Here is an 18817-nt window from a genome sequence, read left to right on the forward strand (position 1 = left end):
CGCTGCTATCTGTCCAGGGATCCCGCTAAACATGGGTCTGAGGAGCTGCTTGGCGTAGCAGCTAGCCTAGCTGCCTATCAAGCTAGCTGGGTTTTCTTGAGGGCTTGAGCGCAGCCCACGACGCGGTTAGCCCTTGTGGCTGGGACCGCAGATTGTCCCGGGCTTGTGGCTGTCTAGATCTATGCTGTTTGTTTCTGTTTCCATCTTCCCTGCGACCTGCCCTGACTGGAACTGCGAGGAATAACAGCGTAGCCTACGTTGGTAACATGACAAAGACTGAAGCCGGTGGGAGTACCGTTGAGGACAGTGTTGTCTCTTTATTACAGGTGTAGGTTCTTTTAAACAAACAAAAATCATTCTATATGCAGTTGTTTCAACAAGAAAATAGATTCAAGTGTTGTGTCAAAATACTGGTGGAGTCAACTAATAAAACAAATGGATGACCTGACCAGAGAGGTCCAGGACCTGAAGAACAGTTTACAGTTTCCCAGGGTCAGCTCATTAAGTTTAAACAGGAGAATGGCAAGATGACAGCAATCTGTAAGTCATTGAGGGAGAACATCAGTTCTATATGTGAATCCATGACAACAATGACAGAGAAATCAGATTATCTCGAGGGACAATCGAGGAGGAACACGATTGTTGTGGACGGAATTGCAGAGTCTGAGGACAAAGTGAGGGAAATGATCTCTGAGAAACTGAAGATGGACCACAGGAAGATTGAGGTGGAGTGCGCCCACAGGACAGGAAAACCCACCACCGGCCCTAGTGACAGGCCCAGGCAGATAGTGGTGAAGTTCCTGAGGTTTAAAGACAAGGTAGCTGTTCTGGAAAGAGCCAAGAACTTGAGAGGAACCGACATCTTCCTCAACAAGGAATATCATGAAGCTGTGCGCTAGAAGAGGAAATAACTTATCTCAGCCATGAAAGCTGCCAGAGCGTTCTTAGCTTCAGCCCTGCAGCACACACACACCAACTGATTAATGGACTGCTGAATTGCCAGAGCGTTCTTAGCTTCAGCCCTGCAGCACACACACACCAACTGATTAATGGACTGCTGAATGTTAGTTTTTTTCTCTTGCTTTGTTTGCCATTTTCCAAGTTATGTCTATCTCTTATAAGCTACCCAGGAAAGGGCAGAAAATAGCCCATATTTATATATGTAGCCTTAGAAACAAGGGTCATGAAATCAATAACTTGTTAATATCAGATAACATTCATATATTAGCTATTTCTGAGACTCCTCATTTGATACAGAATTAGCAATACAAGGCTATAACATCTATAGAAGAGAGAGGAATGCTTATGGGGGAGGTGTTGCTGTATATATTTATATATTCAGAGCCATTTCATTACATTACATTTCCTGTAACACTTAGAGAAGATCTCATGTCAAGTGTTATTGAAGTGTTGTGGTTGTAGGTTCACCTGCCCCATCTTAAGCCTTTTCTTTTGAGGTGTTGCTATAGATCACCAAGTGCTAACAGTCAGTATCTAAATAATGCGTTTAAAATACTTGATAGTGTATGTGATGTAAACAGAGAGGTCTACTTTCTACTTTTGAATATTGACTGGTTTTCATCAAGCTGTCTGTTCAAGAGGAAGCTTCTCACTGTAACCAGTGCCTGTAATCTGGTTCAGGTTATTAAATCAACCTACCAGGGTGTTTACAAACACTACAGGAAAAAGATCATCCACATGTATTGATCACATTTTTACTAATACTGAAGAACTTCGTTCTAAAGCTGTATCCGTACCCATTGGATGCAGTGTTCACAATACAGTGAATTCAGAAAGTATTCAGACCCGTTGACTTTTCCCACATTTTGTTACGTTACAACCCTATTCTAAAATGTATTAAATTGTTCATCCCCCTTAAATCTACACACAATACCCCATAATGACAAAGCAAAAAATATATATATTTATATATTTTTTGTACTATTCCTATGTAATGGGTATCATTAAAGAAAAGGTAAAAGAATTCATTACTGACTTTTTTCTGACTAACTACGAAACTCATGTCCAGTGCTGAACTAGAATTTGTTTCCAGGTTTATTTTCCTGTTATTCAAGAGTTGGTTACAAAACAAGTAGATTATTGTATTCTTCCTGCCCTCATGGGGCAGGAATCGGGAGCCCTCATGGGGCGCAGCGGTCTAAGGCACAGCATCTCAGTGCTAGAAGATTCTAGGCTGTATCACAACCGGCCATGATTGGGAATCCCATAGGGTGGCGCACAATTGGCCCAGCGTCGTCCGGGTTTGGCCAGGGTAGGCCGTCATTGTAAATAAGAACTTGCCTAGTTAAATAAAGGTTAAATAAAAAAATACAACTAGAAATGGCTTCGTAAAGTATCTACAACTTCAACAGAGATGTGTTCTCTCACTTAGGTTATTAAAGTGACCGTTGATCTTAGATCAGTGCTTAGAGGTGTATGTACCGTGCTTACATTGTCGTCCACAGCGTAGGTGTTGATGAAGTGGGCCAGGAGGTTACAACACCACAGAAAGATGACCTCACCCAGGACATGGGGCACAACCCCCCTGCAAACATAAAGCGTCCAATAAGGGGAAAGGACATAAATACAGTACAGATCAAAACAATGTCAATGGTTTTGAACCAGGAATATTGATTCTTACCTAGGACCCTATAAAATCCGTTTTATTTTTTGTCTGATTCCGTTTACATTTATCCAGATTTCAGTGTTTCCAGGTTTTTGCTAAAAAAACAAAACATTTGATGTTCTAAGTCCACAACAATGTTTAAATCACATCAGGAGACTATTTCTGGGGACATTTTTTGAAATGTTGATTATGGGTGTAGTCACCCTTTAATGCAAGTGTGTACCAGGAAGAGATTGTTGTTTGGTGGTCAGTGCTATCCGGAATACTTGGGATGTCTGTACCCTAAACCCTGATAGAATTGTTTTAAAGTAATAAAAAATTCAAGTCTGAAACATCTTGAGTCAATAAGTATTCAACCCCTTTGTTATGGCAAGCCTAAATAAGTTCAGGAGTACAAATTTGCTTAACAATTCACATAATAAGTTGCAAGGACTCACTCTGTGTGCAATAATAGCGTTTAACATGATTTTTGTATTATTACCTCATCTCTGTACCCCACATATAGAATTATCTGTAAGGTCACTCAGTCGAGCAGTGAATTTCAAACACAGATTCAACCACAAAGACCAGGGAGGTTTTCCAATGCCTCGTAAAGGGCAACTTTTGGTAGATGTGTAAAAATAAAAAAGCAGATATTGAATGAATATCCCTTTGAGCATGGTGAAGTTATTAATTACACTTTGGGTGGTGTATCAACACACCCAGTCACTAGAAAGATACAGGCGTCCTTCCTAACTCAGTTGCCGGAGAGGATGGTGACTTTAAAACAGTTACAGAGTGTAATGGCTGTAATAGGAGACAACATTGGAGTAACTCCACAATACTAACCTAAATGACAGTGAAGAAGGAAGCCTGTACAGAGAAATTTTCCAAAACATAAAACCTGTTTGCAATAAAGCACTAAAGTAAAACTGCAAAACAATTGGCAAAGAAATTACCTTTATGTCCTGAATACAAAGCATTATGTTTGGGTAAAAACACAACGCATCACTGAGTACCACTCTTCATATTGTCAAGCGTGGTGGTTGCATCATGTTATGGGTATGCTTGTCACTGGCAAGGACTAGGGAGTTTTTGGGGGGTATAAAAACAAAAGGAATAGAGATAAGCATAGGCAAAATCCTTGAGGAAAACCTGGTTCAGTCTGCTTTCCAACAGAAACTGGGAGACAAATTCACCTTTCAGCAGGATGTTACTGAATGGCTTAGATACAGTTTGGACTAAAATCGTCTTGAAGATCTATGGCAAGATGTGAAAATGGCTGTCTAGCAATGATCAACAACCAACTTGACAGAGCTCGAAGAATAAAAAATAAAATATGTGCAAATATTGTACATTTCCGGTGTGCAAAGCTCCAGACACTTATCCAGAAACACTCACAGCTGTAATCACTGCCAAAAGATGGTTCTAACATGTATTGATTCAGGGGTTTGAATACTTATGTAAATAAGTATTCCATGATTAGTGAGAATTAGGGTGGATTTATAGGATTATAGTTCAACCCCTATTGAACACTTTTTTCCACCTTCCAATATTTTATGAATTGAACTTGTATGACAACTTTCAGGATGAATCAAACCACTGTATTTAAAAAAAAATACTTTACTAACCCTAAAATGTGCCTAAATAATCTACAAGATCAGTGTATTTTTAAATCTGCCAGTGAGTGCTGAAACGAATACGCATAGATGGCTTTCTTTCATTGATCCCTATATTCTGACCGCGTTCTCTCAATGTATTCTACTGAGTCTGTTGACAAAATTCTAATTAAAGGCACATCGTATTAAAAGCAATGGCTTAAGATAAATGTTCTCAAAACCCCATTGAATGAAAACTTCAACTAGCAGTTGAATGAAATGTATTGAGAGCGCGCAAGGTAGCCACACCTGCAGAGCGCGTTACGCGACTGAAAAAGGAGAGCCTGAATACCAAATTCTGAGAAGTGTGTAGGAAAGGCGAGCATAGGGAAGGCATCAATTCCTAAGTTGGGATCGGGCCCATAGTGAGCAATATATGTTTGGAACATCAAACCGCAATAAAAATCGCAGTATCAAATAGCAATACATATAGAATTGGCACCTAAGTATCGTGATAATATCGTATCGTGAGGTCCCAGCCCTAATACAAAGGATAATAATGTCCCTCACCTATAGTGCTACACCAGTGGTCACCAACTTGTCGATCTCCAAGACATTTCTAGTCGATCGCCAAACATTTCTGTAAAAAAACTCAACGATAAAGCCTTGTGTTCCTGTTGGTGGTAGGTGCAGCCAATTCAGCAAACTGTTGCCGTTTCATGTGTCTGAAGATGCAAACTCTGCCTTACCGGTGGGCCTGGAGAGGAAATCAAGTGCACTATGCCACCGCTGGCCAATCAGATTGCTCAGATGACCGAGTCTGCAGTAACGTAGCAGGCATAAAAGAAAGCTCCGGCAAAATTGATACTGTGAGATTTCAAAACGTTTAAAACCATGACTAGAGACAGACTGTCAACGAATACAGCTGTCAACGAAGAGCTGCTGTTTTTATGACTGAGTTTATGTTTAAGTTCTTACTCAGCACTGTCACTACTTTGTATTCAACACTATTATAAGCCATAAAATGCGCGTTCTTCCTATTTCCACTCAGCACTACAACAAGCACTGCAGCAGTAATGAACGAGTAGGGAAGCGAATCAATATGCTTGCGTTGTTGTTATTATTAGCAGCTTGGGTCTTTTTTAAGGAATATTTCACTTTCTCTGTTCATAGGAGTAACAACATGAATTTGTGCATGAGGCAGAAATAATGTGGTGTGACTCGAGTTTGGCCATCAACTGGAAGACGGTGTCCCTTTTCGGTCAGTGTCAGTGGAGGAAAGGGAGAGCGGAGGGATATTGAGAGACGGACCCTCAGTCTGCTGCTTTCTCCCTCTGCTGACCATCAGATACAGGCACCATCAGCCCAGTAAAATAAAAAGCAAATGATTTAAAATGTATGCTCACTCAGCTGTGCCTCACAAGTAATACAACAAATGGATCTATTACCGGTGTGATCATATAGCCTACCTCAAATTTTGAAATATAATTTAAAAAAATGTCCCGAACAACAACGCATTGGCAGGTAAATTCAAGCAAAGCCAGTATGTGGTGATAATGTATTGGGCCTATAGCTTACTGCACAAACCTCATTGATACAGAACTGTTTTTAATTGGTTAATGTTGCATAGGCTTACATTTAATAAAATATGTTAATAAAATATCAGAGCGGTAGATCTCAGCTTGCATTTTTACTCAGAAAGTGATCTTGACAAAGGTTGGTGACCACTGTGCTACACAAACTAGGAGATTCACACTACCATGAGGGTGATGTCAGTAAGAATTACACTTAATGACAAAGAATGTCTCACTTCTCCTACTTACAAAGTCTGACTAGTAAGAAATTAAATTACTTTACAAAGTGGAATAAAAAAAAAACATTACTTACACAAAGAATCCCCCAACGCCCTCATCGTTGAAGATTTTGGTGATGCTGCTGAACAGCCCCCTGTCAAAGTCAATCCCAGAGGAAACCAAGATGAAAACTTCAAATTAAACACAAATCACCCAAGTGTTAATCTTTTACAACTACATGTTTAGAACCTCTGAGTGCCTCTAATTAAACTTTGCTATCCATTCTATTACTTCAACTAATGTAGAGCGCTAATAATTTTTGCATAAACATTCTGTATTGTACCATGTCACTGTCAATGGAGTCATGAAGTTGCAGTAATGAAATGGACACTTTCTTGTCGATTATGACATTCATGCCAAGTGTTAGATGAACTACCATGACACTCATGACACACTAAGAAACTGAGGTATGCTGAGGTACGTCACACCTTACCTGTACTTGATTTCTCTCCCCACAAACTGAGCCATGCATCGCACTGAGATCACTGAAAAACAGGACAACAACATCAGGGGAGCAAACAGTGTTATCTGCAGGACATCACAAAGAAACCAAATCTGAGAGCTAACAAATGAATGAGACCAGCAAATCTTAACTGTTACTAGAAAGCTACACTAACCAGGTTTCCATCCAACCAATTCATGCGGGTGAATTAGAAAAAAAACTCACGGCAGGCCTGATGGAAACGGCAAATTTGTCAGCAAAATATCCTAATTAATTATGAGACAACTGCAGTGGAAACGCTGTAATGCGCAACTACTGATTTAATAACCATAAAAGGAGGAGAAGGCGTGTACCGATAGGACAGATGGGGAGTGAGTAGCTCTGTTTTGTACTGACAAAACGTGGTTATATGTAGAAACAAAACAACAAAGTTTAAATGAAGCCACTAAAATCAACACACCCCCAAGCAACTGGGAGAGAGTGAGTGATCACTTATGTACAACAGCGAACCAATCAAATCAAATTGTATTAGTCACATGCGCCGAATACAACCTTACAGTGAAATGTTTACGTACAGGCTTTAACCAACAATGCAGTTTAAAAGAAATATGGATAAGAACAAGAAATAAAAGTAACAAGTAATTAAAGAGCTGCAGTAAAATAACAATAGCGAGACTATATACAGGGGTGTACCGGTAGAGTCAATGTGCGGGGGCACAGGTTAGTTGAGGTAGTATGTACATGTAGGTAGTTAAAGTGACTATGCATAGATGGTGACAACAGAGAGTAGCAGCGGTGTAGTCCGGGTAGCGATTTGATTAGATGTTCAGGAGTCTTATGGCTTGGGGGTAGAAACTGTTTAGAATTCTCTAGAACCTAGACTTGGAGCTCCGGTACTGCTTTCCGTGCGGTAGCAGAGAAAACAGTCTATGACTCGGGTGGCTGGAGTCTTTGACAATTTTTAGGACTTTCCTCTGACACCGCCTGGTATAGAGGTCCTGGATGGCAGGAAGCTTGGCCCCTGGGCCGTACGCACTGTCCTCTGTAGTGCCTTGCAGTCGGAGGCTGAGCAGTTGCCATACCTAGCAGTGATGCAACCAGTCAGGATGCTCTCAATTTGGCAGCAGTATAACCTTTTAAGGATCTGGGGACCCATGCCAAGTCTTTTCAGTCTCCTTAGGGGGAAACTTTGTTGTTGTGCACTCTTCACAACTGTCTTGGTGTGTTTGGACCATGATAGTTCGTTGGCAATGTGGACACCAAGGAACTTGAAACTCTCAACCCGCTCCACTACAGCCCCGTCGATGTTAATGGGGGCGTGTTCAGCCCTCCTTTTCCTGTAGTCCACAATCAGCTCCTTTGTCTTGCTCACATTGAGGGAGAGGTTGTTGTCCTGGCACCACACTGCCAATTCTCTGACCTCCTCCATATAGGCTGTCTCAAAGTTGTCGGTGATTGTGTCGTCAGCAAACTTAATGATGGCGTTGGAGTCGTGTTTGGCCACGCAGTCGTAGGTGAGCAGGGAGTACAGGAGGGGACTAAGTACACACCCCTGAAGGGCCCCAGTGTTGAGGATCAGCGTGCCAGACCTGTTGTTGCCAACCCTTACTACCTAGGGGCAGCCCATCAGGAAGTCCAGGATCCAGTTGCAGAGGGAGGTGTTTAGTCCCAGGGTCCTTAGCTTAGTGATTAGCTTCGTGGGCACTATGTTGTTGAACACTGAGCTGTAATCAATGAACAGCTGAGCTGTAATCTGTTGGGGTGGTAAGCAAATTGAAGTGGGTCTAGGGTATCCAGGAGGATGCTGTTGATGTGAGCCATGACCAGCCTTTCAAAGCACTTCATGGCTACCGACGTGAGTGCTACGGGTGGTAATCATTTAGGCAGTTTACCTTCGCTTCCTTGGGCACAGAGACTAAACACAAACAAAGCATTTGTGTTTAGTGAGTCTGCCAGATCAGAGGCAATAGGGACGAGCAGGGATGTTCTCTTGATAAGTGCGTGAACTGGACCATTTTCCTGTCATGCTAGCCATTCAAAATGTAACGAGTACTTTTGTGTTTCAAGGAAAATGTATGGAGTAAAAAGTACATTATTATCTTTAGGAATGTAGTGAAGTAAAAATACAATTTGTAAAAAATATAAATAGTAAAGTAAAGTACAGATACCCCCCCCAAAAAATACTTCGGTAGTACTTTAAAGTATTTTTTACTTAAGTACTTTACACCACTGCCAACTAATTGCAGCATTGCCGCAAAAAATGGAAGAGGCAAAAAGTTAAGAACTTGTCTGTTGGCCCTGTATTAACCTCTACGGGATCGGTGTCTCTACACCAGGACGGTTGTTGCTAACGTGCACTAATGTGACTAGAATGTCGTTGTAAGGACATAGACATGTCTTATATGTGCAGAAAGCTTAAATTGTTAATCTAACTGTGCTGTCCAATTTACAGTAGCTATTACAGTGAAAAAATACCATGCTATTGTTTGAGGAAAGTGCACAACAACAAAACATTTACCTCTGGAGGTAAATAATGTAGTTACATTTAGTAATCTTGCTCTAATTTGTCATCCTGAGGGTCACAGAGATAAAATGTAGCATAGTTTTGTTTGATAAAATGAATTTGTATATTCAAATGTAGGAACTGGTTTAATTTCACATTTCCACAAACTTCAGTGTTTTCTTTCAAATGGTATCAAGAATATGCATATCCTTGCTTCAGGTCCTGAGCTACAGGCAGTTAGATTTGGGTATGTCATTTTAGGCAGAGACTGAAAAAGGGTCCGATCCTCATTAACAACCAAAATTGGTTAAAGAAAATTGTGATGAATAAAAAAAGTATACCAGTTTCATTTAAGAACCAAAAAAATGACAGCTGTGCCATATAGATTGCAAAATAGTTGGGAAGAGATTCGATGTACCGATTCTATGCACATGGTTTATGAACTGATACACAACACCGGATTCAAAACTCAATTATTATACAATTATTATATCTTGCAACCAATAGAATGTTATATACTGTATATGGGGGATACAACCATCCCAGTTCGACAGATTTTGCTGCAAAGAGACAATCATTAGATCATTTTTTTGGTGCATATGTAGCTTGTTTTTGGTAGCAAGTTCAGGAATGGCTAAAGAATTGCAACATTTGCCTGAGGCTAACTATGCAAATAGCAACGATGTGTGATTTGTATTTGAATTTATTATGGATCCCCATTATCTGCTGCCAAGGCAGGTTCTACTCTTCCTGGGGTCCAGCAAAATGAAGGCAGCTTATACAATTTTAAAAACATTACAATACATTCACAACACACTGTGTGCCCTCAGGCCCCTACCCCACCACTACCACATATCTAAAGTACAAAATCCATGTGTGCGTGTGTGTATACTGCATATGTTATCATGTATGTGTATGCATGTGACTGTGCCTGTGTTGCCTCACAGTCCCTGCTGTTCCATAAGGTTTATTTTTATCTGTTTGTTTTTTTAAATCTAATTCTACTGCTTGCATCAGTTACCTGATGTGGAATAGAGTTCCATGTAGTCATGGCTCTATGTAGTACTGTGTGCCTCCCAAAATCTGTTCTGGACTTGGGGACTGTGAAGAGATCTCTTGTGGCATGTCTTGTGGGGTATGCATGGGTGTCCGAGATGTGTGCCAGTAGTTCAAACAGACAGCTTGGTGCATTCAACCTCTCATAAATACAAGTAGTAATGAAGTACATTTCTTCTCCACTTTAATATTAGCTCTCTGTGTACATCCAATGCCAGCAGTGCTGCCCTGTTCAGAGCTAATTGCAATTTTCCTAAGTCCCTTTTTGTGGCACCTGATTAGCAGTCCAGGTGTGACAAAACTAGGGCCTGTAGGACCTGCCTTGTTGATAGTGCTACTAAGAAGGTAGAGCAGCGCTTTATTACGGACAGACTTCTCCCCATCTTAGCTAATGTTGTATCAATATGTTTTGACCAAGACAGTTTACAATCCAGGGTTACTCCAAGCAGTTTAGTCACCTCAACTTGCTCAATTTCCACAATATTTATTACAAGATTTAGTTGAGGTTTAGTGAAGGATTTAGTTTTAGAAATATTTAGGACTAACTTATTCCTTGCCACCCACTCTGTAAATAACTGCAGCTCTTTGTTAAGTGTTGCAGTCATTTCAGTCGCTGTAGTAGCTGATATGTATAGTGTCTTTTCTCAAAGCCAGTGACATGTCATTAGTAAAGACTGAAAAAAGGAGCCTAGACAGCTGCCCTGGGGAATTCCTGATTTTACCCTTTTTTTATGTTGGAGAGGCTTCCATTAATGAACACCCTCTATGTTCTGTTAGACAGGTAACTCGTTATCCACAACATAGCAGTCGATGTAAAGCATACGTTTTTCCTGTAGCAGACTATGATTGATAAAGTCAAAAGCCGCACTGAAGTCTAACAAAACACCCCAACAATCTTTGTATCATCAAATTCTCTCTGGCAATCATCAGTCACTTGTGCAAGTGCTGTGCTTGTTGAATGTCCTTCCCTATAAACATGCTGAAAGTTTGTTGTCAATTTGTTTACTGTAAAATAGCATTGTATCTGGTCAAACAATTTTTTCCAAAAGTTTACTAAGGGTTGGTAACAGGCTGATTGTTCGGCTATTTGAGACAGTAAAAAAGGGAGCCTTACTATTCTTAGGTAGCGGAATGACTTTTGCTTCCCTCCAAGCCTGGGTGCACACACTTTCTAGTAGGCTTCAATTGAAAATATGGCAAATAGGAGTGGCAATAGTGCAGGGTGAGCTGCACATAGTGGACTTCCTCCTAGGGCACACCGCCTCAGTGTTAACAGTATTAATCTGGTTCATAGGCAGATGATTACTATATAAGATAGCTGTAGAATTAGCAGAGGCATTCAGGGCAGTTAGAGGGACATACAGTGAGGTAAAAAGTATTTGATCCCCTGCTGATTTTGCACGTTTTCCCACTGACAAAGACATGATCAGTCTATAATTTTAAATGGTAGGTTTATTTGAACAGTGGGAGACAGAATAACAACAAAAATATCCAGAAAAACATGTCAAAAATGTTATAAATTGATTTGCATTTTAATGAGGGAAATAAGTATTTGACCCCCTCTCAATCAGAAAGATTTCTGGCTCCCAGGTGTCTTTTATACAGGTAACGAGCTGAGATTAGGAGCACACTCTTAAAGGGAGTGCTCCTAATCTCAGTTTGTTACCTGTATAAAAGACACCTGTCCACAGAAGCAATCAATCAATCAGATTCCAAACTCTCCACCATGGCCAAGACCAAAGAGCTCTCCAAGGATGTCAAGGACAAGATTGTAGACCTAGACACGGCTGGAATGGGCTACAAGACCATCGCCAAGCAGCTTGGTGAGAAGGTGACAACAGTTGGTGCGATTATTCGCAAATAGAAGAAACACAAAAGAACTGTCCATCTCCCTCGGCCTGGGGCTCCATGCAAGATCTCACCTCGTGGAGTTGCAATGATCATGAGAACGGTGAGGAATCAGCCCAGAACTACACGGGAGGATCTTGTCAATGATATCAAGGCAGCTGGGACCATAGTCACCAAGAAAACAATTGGTAACACACTACGCCGTGAAGGACTGAAATCCTGCAGCGCTCGCAAGGTCCCCCTGCTCAAGAAAGCACATATACATGCCCGTCTAAAGTTTGCCAATGAACATCTGAATGATTCAGAGGACAACTGGGTGAAAGTGTTGTGGGCAGATGAGACCAAAATGGAGCTCTTTGGCATCAACTCAACTCGCCGTGTTTGGAGGAGTAGGAATGCTGCCTATGACCCCAAGAACACCATCCCCACCGTCAAACATGGAGGTGGAAACATTATGCTTTGGGGGTGTTTTTCTGCTAAGGAGACAGGACAACTTCACTGCATCAAAGGGATGATGGACGGGGCCATGTACCGTCAAATCTTGGGTGAGAACCTCCTTCCCTCAGCCAGGGCATTGAAAATGGGTCGTGGATGGGTATTCCAGCATGACAATGGCCAAAAACACACGGCCAAGGCAACAAAGGAGTGGCTCAAGAAGAAGCACATTAAGGTCCTGGAGTGGCCTAGCCAGTCTCCAGACCTTAATCCCATAGAAAATCTGTGGAGGGAGCTGAAGGTTCGAGTTGCCAAACGTCAGCCTCGAAACCTTAAAGACTTGGAGAAGATCTGCAAAGAGGAGTGGGACAAAATCCCTCCTGAGATGTGTGCAAACCTGGTGGCCAACTACAAGAAACGTCTGACCTCTGATTGCCAACAAGGGTTTTGCCACCAAGTACTAAGTCATGTTTTGCAGAGGGGTCAAATACTTATTTCCCTCATTAAAATGCAAATCCATTTATAACATTTTTGACATGCGTTTTCTGGATTTTTTTGTTGTTATTCTGTCGCTCACTGTTCAAATAAACCTACCATTAAAATTATAGACTGATCATTTCTTTGTCAGAGGGCAAACGTAAAAAATCAGCAGGGGATCAAATACTTTTTTCCCCCTCACTGTAAATTAGGTTACTTACATTGTGTCTACCAAGGCCTCTGTTGTAATGTTCATTTGCTGAAGCATTATGACAACTCTGCGTCACAATGGTAGGGATTAGTTGAGATGGGCTTGGGTCATTGGTAAGTTAGTCTCTCAACGCAGCCTTATAATGCTGTGAAAAGATGATTTGGGTGGATCCCATCCTCCTGATAAAATGTGTTTGTTTCCAAAAGGTATCGAAATTGTCAAAAGGTTACACCCATTGAACTGAAATAATCACGTAGCCAGTTGTGAGGAGAAAGAATACTGGTAAAGCGTTCAATGCCACGATTCAGAGAGGGCACAGGGCCAGATATGATGGGTCTTTTGAAAAGTCATAGTCAATTGATCAATAATATAATAACACGTTTTTGCTAAAAGTATCTAATTTATAATCTGTAGAAACTATGACAATAGAAAGGTTCAGAACTTTTGTGAAACATCACAGCACCCTTGAAAAATGTATGGCAAATAAGAAATCAAAACTGGATGGTGTTCAGAGATAGCTGGGAGGGGTTGAGCGGAGCGGAAGGAAGGGACTAAAAACAAGATAACTAATGTAAAATACAGTGCATTCAGAAAGAATTCAGACCCCTTGACTTTTCCACATTTTGTTACATTACAGCGTTATTCAAAAATGTATTAAATAGTTTTTTCCCCCCTCATCAGTCTACACACAATACCTCATAACGACAAGGCAAAAACAGGTTTTTAGACCATTGTACCTTACATGGTGAAAAATACACTTAGATTTCATTGTATATCCGACCAGGGGCAAATCTGGTGTTTATAATATAGAATTCAAGCTATATTAGATCAAATCCAGTCAGGAACTATTTAGCAGGCGACCTAAATTCTACATTCGATAAGATTGACAGACGTAGCAAAAAAAAAAAAAAAGGCAAATTCAAGGAACCTCCATAGGCTGAAAATTGTAATCTCTACAAATAATTTTACAGGACACCTGGAAATTACTATTCCCAAATACAAAAGACTTCCTTTTTTCTCAAAGTAAGAAAAGCCATCCAAGAAATGACAACATTTTTATTTCCAAAAATAGATATCACATAGTGATATCAGATCATTCTCCAGTATCATGCTTAATTACACCAACAGAAAAATACACGTAGTGACAGAATATGGAGAATGAACAGAGTGCCTCTTCAAGAACTGAAATGTATTAAATACACAAATGGAAAAATAAAAAACCTTTACCATTACAAATGTAGACATGGAGCAGTGGACACCAAGGCATTCCTAGTCGATCACCAAACATTTAAAACAAAAAAAAAAACAACAACGATAAAGCCTTGCCTTCATATTTTATTTGTTTCGCGCTGTTGGCAGTAGCTGCAATTGATTCAGCAGCCCTAGTGCCGGGAAGGCAGTGTTCCCATTTTCAACAATATCACTGTTCTCGAGCCAAAACGAACAGCAAAGTTGATACTGGGAGATTTCTAAACTTTTAAAACCATGACTAGAGAGACTCAACAAATACAGCAACGAGCTGCTGTTTTTTTTGTCGAGTAAGTTCAAGTTGTTATTCAGCACTGACAACACTTAAGCCATAAAATGTGCATTCTCCTTACTTCCAACCAGACAAAACCCAGCACTGCAGCTGCAATGAATGAGTATAGCAAAGAGTTCCAATAAGCTTGTGTTGTTATTAGCGGCTTGAGTCTTTTTTAATATCAAGGAATATTTCATTTTCTCTGGTCATAGGAGTAACATGAATTGGAGCATGAGGCAGAAATGCAGTACGACTTGAGTTTCGCCATCAGTTGTGTCCCCTTTTCTCAGTGGAGGGAGGGAGAGTGGAGGGACGTTGAGTCGGGTGAGAGGCAGCCTCACCTCTGCTCTCTCCCGCCCTCCCCTCAGACCAGTAAAAAGTATTATTATGGTCACTCAGCTGTGCCTCAAATAATACAACACATGATCCATTACCAGTGTGATCATATACCTAAAAAAAAGTTTTAATATAATTTCTAAAAGGTCTGAGAAAAACATTGGCAGTGCAATTCAAGCATAGCCTATACGCAGTGATAATGTATTGGGCATACTGCACAAACCTCATTGCTACAGAACTCTTCAACTGATTAATGTTGCATAGGCTTACGTTTTTTAAGTCATGTTTTTAAAAAATCTGAGCGGTTGATCTTGGCTTGCATTTTGACTCAGAAAAGTTTGGTGACCACTGACACAGGACAGAGGAAAGCCACCCCCCGATATAATTTGGGATGCTTTTAAGGCGTAGATTAGGGGAATGATAATCTTATACTCGGCAAAAGTTAAATCTGAGTTAGAAATGAAAACGTAAGAAAAATAAATAAAAAATGTCAAGAAGAAAATACAATTTCTTAAGCAGGAATATGATATTTTACTTTTGAAGAGAGACAACAACTACAGGTTAAACTCAAATAAAGCATACTACTTAACGGCATATAAACCTGGTAAACATCTCACAGCCCTCACAAAATGAAAACCCACCAAACCAGTTATAATTTTAAAAAGATACAAATGCATTAATTAGAAACAACGCAATGAATACAATTTTTAAAAGCTACTATGAAAATCTATACAACTCCCAATTAAACAAAAGTTGTACTAATCCTACAGCCTTTAGACTCAACAAACTGAAGCAATTATCAGCAGACAAAAATATATTAAAAAAATAAATAAATCACTAAAAACAGAGATCCACCCCCCCCCCAAAAAAATATGACACACTGATAAAACATTTGGGCGGAGAAAAGCACCAGGAGTGGATGGTTTTCCCATAGAATTCTATTTAACATTTTTGGGACAGAGTAGCGCCCCTATTTACACAAAAGATAGCACACATGCCACTCAATTCAGAGCTTCCTAGTTCAGTGACACCGAGCAAAAATATAAAACACAACATGCAAGAATTTCAAAGATTTTACTGAGTTTCAATTCATAGAATGAAATCAGTCAATTGAAATAAGGCCCAAATCTATGGATTTCAAATAACTGGGCAGCCATGGGCCCACCCACTGGGGAGCTAGGGCCAGCCAATCAGAATTACTTTTTCCCCACAAAAGGGCATTATCTTTTTTGGGATAGGGGGCAGTATTCAGAAATTCAGATGAATACGTGCCCAAATTAAACTGCCTGCTTCTCGGGCCTAGAAGGTAGGATATGCATATTATTAGTAGATTTGGATAGAAAACACTAACGTTTCTAAATCTGTTTGAATGATGTCTGTGAGTATAACAGAACTCATATGGCAGGCAAAAACCTGAGAAGAAATCCAACCAGGAAGTGACTTGTAGTTTTTCTATCTAATCCCTATCGAAACTACAGTGTCTGTGGGGTCATTTTGCACTTCCTAAGGCTTCCATTGGCTGTCAACAGCCTTTAGAAACTCGTTTCATCCTTCTACTGTTACTAGGCAGAGAATAGGAGCTCAGTCAATCAGTGGACTGCCTGGGACAAGTGAGTTGTTTACTGCGCGGGCACGTTGGCGCGCCGCTCCTTCTTTTTCCTCTGTAATGAATACGCTATTGTCCGGTTGGAATATTATCAAAGTTTTATGTTAAAAAGACCCTAAGGATTGATTGTAAACATCGTTTGACATGTTTCTACGAACGGTAATGGAACTATTTGACTTTTTGTCTCTGGTTTTACGCTGGCGCGTTATGCCTTTGGATTAGTGATCTGAACGCACGAACAAAACGGAGGTATTTGGACATAAATATGGAGTATTTCGAACAAAAATAACATTTCTTGTGGAAGTGGGAGTCCTGGGAGTGCATTCCGACGAAGATCAGCAAAGGTAAGGGAAGATTTATAATACTAATTCTGAGTTTAGTTGACTCCAGAACTTGGCGGGTAACTGTATAGCTTGCTTTGATGGCTGAGCTCTGTACTCAGAATATTAAAAAATGTGCTTTCGCCGTAAAGCTATTTTAAAATCTGACACAGCAGTTGCATTAAGGAGAAGTGTATCTATAATTCTTTCAGTAACTGTTGTAAATTTTATCAACGTTTATGATTAGTTTATGATTTTTTGTAAATTGATGTGCTCATTCACCGGAGTTTTGGTGGGAATACATTTTCTGACCATCACGCGCCAATGTAAAATGGGGTTTATGGATATAAATATGAACTTTATCGAACAAAACATACATGTATTTTGTAACTTTGAGTCCTGGGAGTGTCATCTGATGAAGATCAAAGGTTAGTGAATCATTTTAGCTGCATTTCTGTTTTTTTGTGACACCTCTCCTTGCTTGGAAAATGGCTGTGTGGTTTTTCTTGTCAAGGTGATGTGCTAACAAAATCTAATGTTATGCTTTCGCCATAAAGCCTTTTTGAAATCGGACAATGTGGTTGGATTAATGAGAATCTTATCTTTAAAATGGTGTATAATACTTGTGTGTTTGAGAAATTTGAATTCTGAGATTTTTGTTGTTTTGAATTTGCCGCCCTGCTATTTCACTGGCTGTACCGCAGATGTCCCAGAGAGGTTATTAAAGACAGAAATACTCCTCAGCATCCCCCCCCAGCACAAAATGTGAGAGAAATAAACTTTTGTGCATATGGAACATTTCCAGGATCTTGTCTGAAATAAAAAGAGCTGAAATAAAAAATAAAATGGGACCAACACTTTACATGTTGCGTTTATATTTCTGTTCAGTATATATTAAAACCAGGAAAATCTGGATAATCCCCTGCTGATTACAAAACCATAAATATAATACATTGAGAAGAAAATTAAGAAAGCTCATAACCAATAGAATGGCAAAAGTCTTAGCAGATACATACAATGAATTCAGAAAGTATTTTTATTTTTTTTACCTTCATTTAACTAGGCAAGTCAGATAAGAACAAATTCTTATTTCAATGACGGCCTAGGAACAGTGAGTTAACTGCCTTGTTCAGGGGCAGAACGACAGATTTTTTACCTTGTCAGCTCGGGGATTTGATCTTGCAACCTTACGGTTACTAGTCCAACGCTCTAACCACTAGGCTGCCTGCCGCCACAAGGGTACCAAAATATTTCTGTAGAATTGAAGGTCCCCAAGAACAGTGGCCTTCGTCATTCTTAAATGGAACCACCAAGACTCTTCCTAGAGTTGGCCGTCCGGCCAAACTGAGCAATCAGGGGAGAACGGCCTTGGTCAGGGAGGTGACCATCGGTTTGATGGTCACTCTGACAGAGCTCCAGAGTTCCTCTGTGGAGATCAGAGAATCTTCCAGAAAGACAACCATCTCAGCAGCACTCAACCAATCTGGCTTTTATGGTAGAATGGCCAGACGGAAGCCACTCCTGAGTAAAAGGCACATGACAGCCTGCTTGGAGTTTGCCAAAAGGCACCTTAAGGACTGTCAGACCATGAGAAACAAGATTCTCTGGTCTGATGAAACCAAGATTGAACTCTTTGGCCTGAATGCCAAGCGTCACGTCTGGAGGAAACCTGGCACCAACGATCCTAAGCACACAGCCAAGACAACGCAAGAGTGGCTTCAGGACAAGTCTCTGAATGTCCTTGAGTGGCCCAGCCAGAGCATCTCTGGAGAGACCTGAAAATAGCCATGCAGTGATGCTCCCCATCCAACCTGACAGAGCTTGAGAGGACCTGCAAAGACGAATGGGAGAAACAGCCCAAATACAGGTGTGCCAAGCTAGTAGCGTCATACTCAAGAAGACTCGAGGCTGTAATCGCTGCCAAAGGTGCTTCAACAAAGTACTGAGTAAAAGGGTCTGAATACTTATGTAAATGTGATATTTCCATTTTATTTAATTTTTTATA

At 40.4% G+C, this 18817-nt stretch overlaps 1 protein-coding gene across 2 annotated transcripts in view; it reads right to left on the reverse strand.

The window, feature by feature from the left end:
* Window positions 1-18817, reverse strand: part of LOC115168959 (mitochondrial carrier homolog 1) — a 37994-nt gene that overhangs the window by 11598 nt on the left and 7579 nt on the right. For both annotated transcript variants that reach the window (XM_029724526.1, XM_029724525.1), the window contains exons 6-8: window positions 6490-6541; window positions 6091-6150; window positions 2452-2545 (exon numbers count right to left, since the gene is read on the reverse strand). In XM_029724526.1, coding sequence (XP_029580386.1) covers window positions 2452-2545; window positions 6091-6150; window positions 6490-6541 — 206 coding nt within the window. The remainder of the gene's footprint in view (window positions 1-2451; window positions 2546-6090; window positions 6151-6489; window positions 6542-18817) is intronic.

The sequence above is a fragment of the Salmo trutta genome, chromosome 30 (genome assembly GCF_901001165.1).
Source record: "Salmo trutta chromosome 30, fSalTru1.1, whole genome shotgun sequence".
In the NCBI taxonomy this organism is placed as follows: domain Eukaryota; kingdom Metazoa; phylum Chordata; class Actinopteri; order Salmoniformes; family Salmonidae; genus Salmo; species Salmo trutta.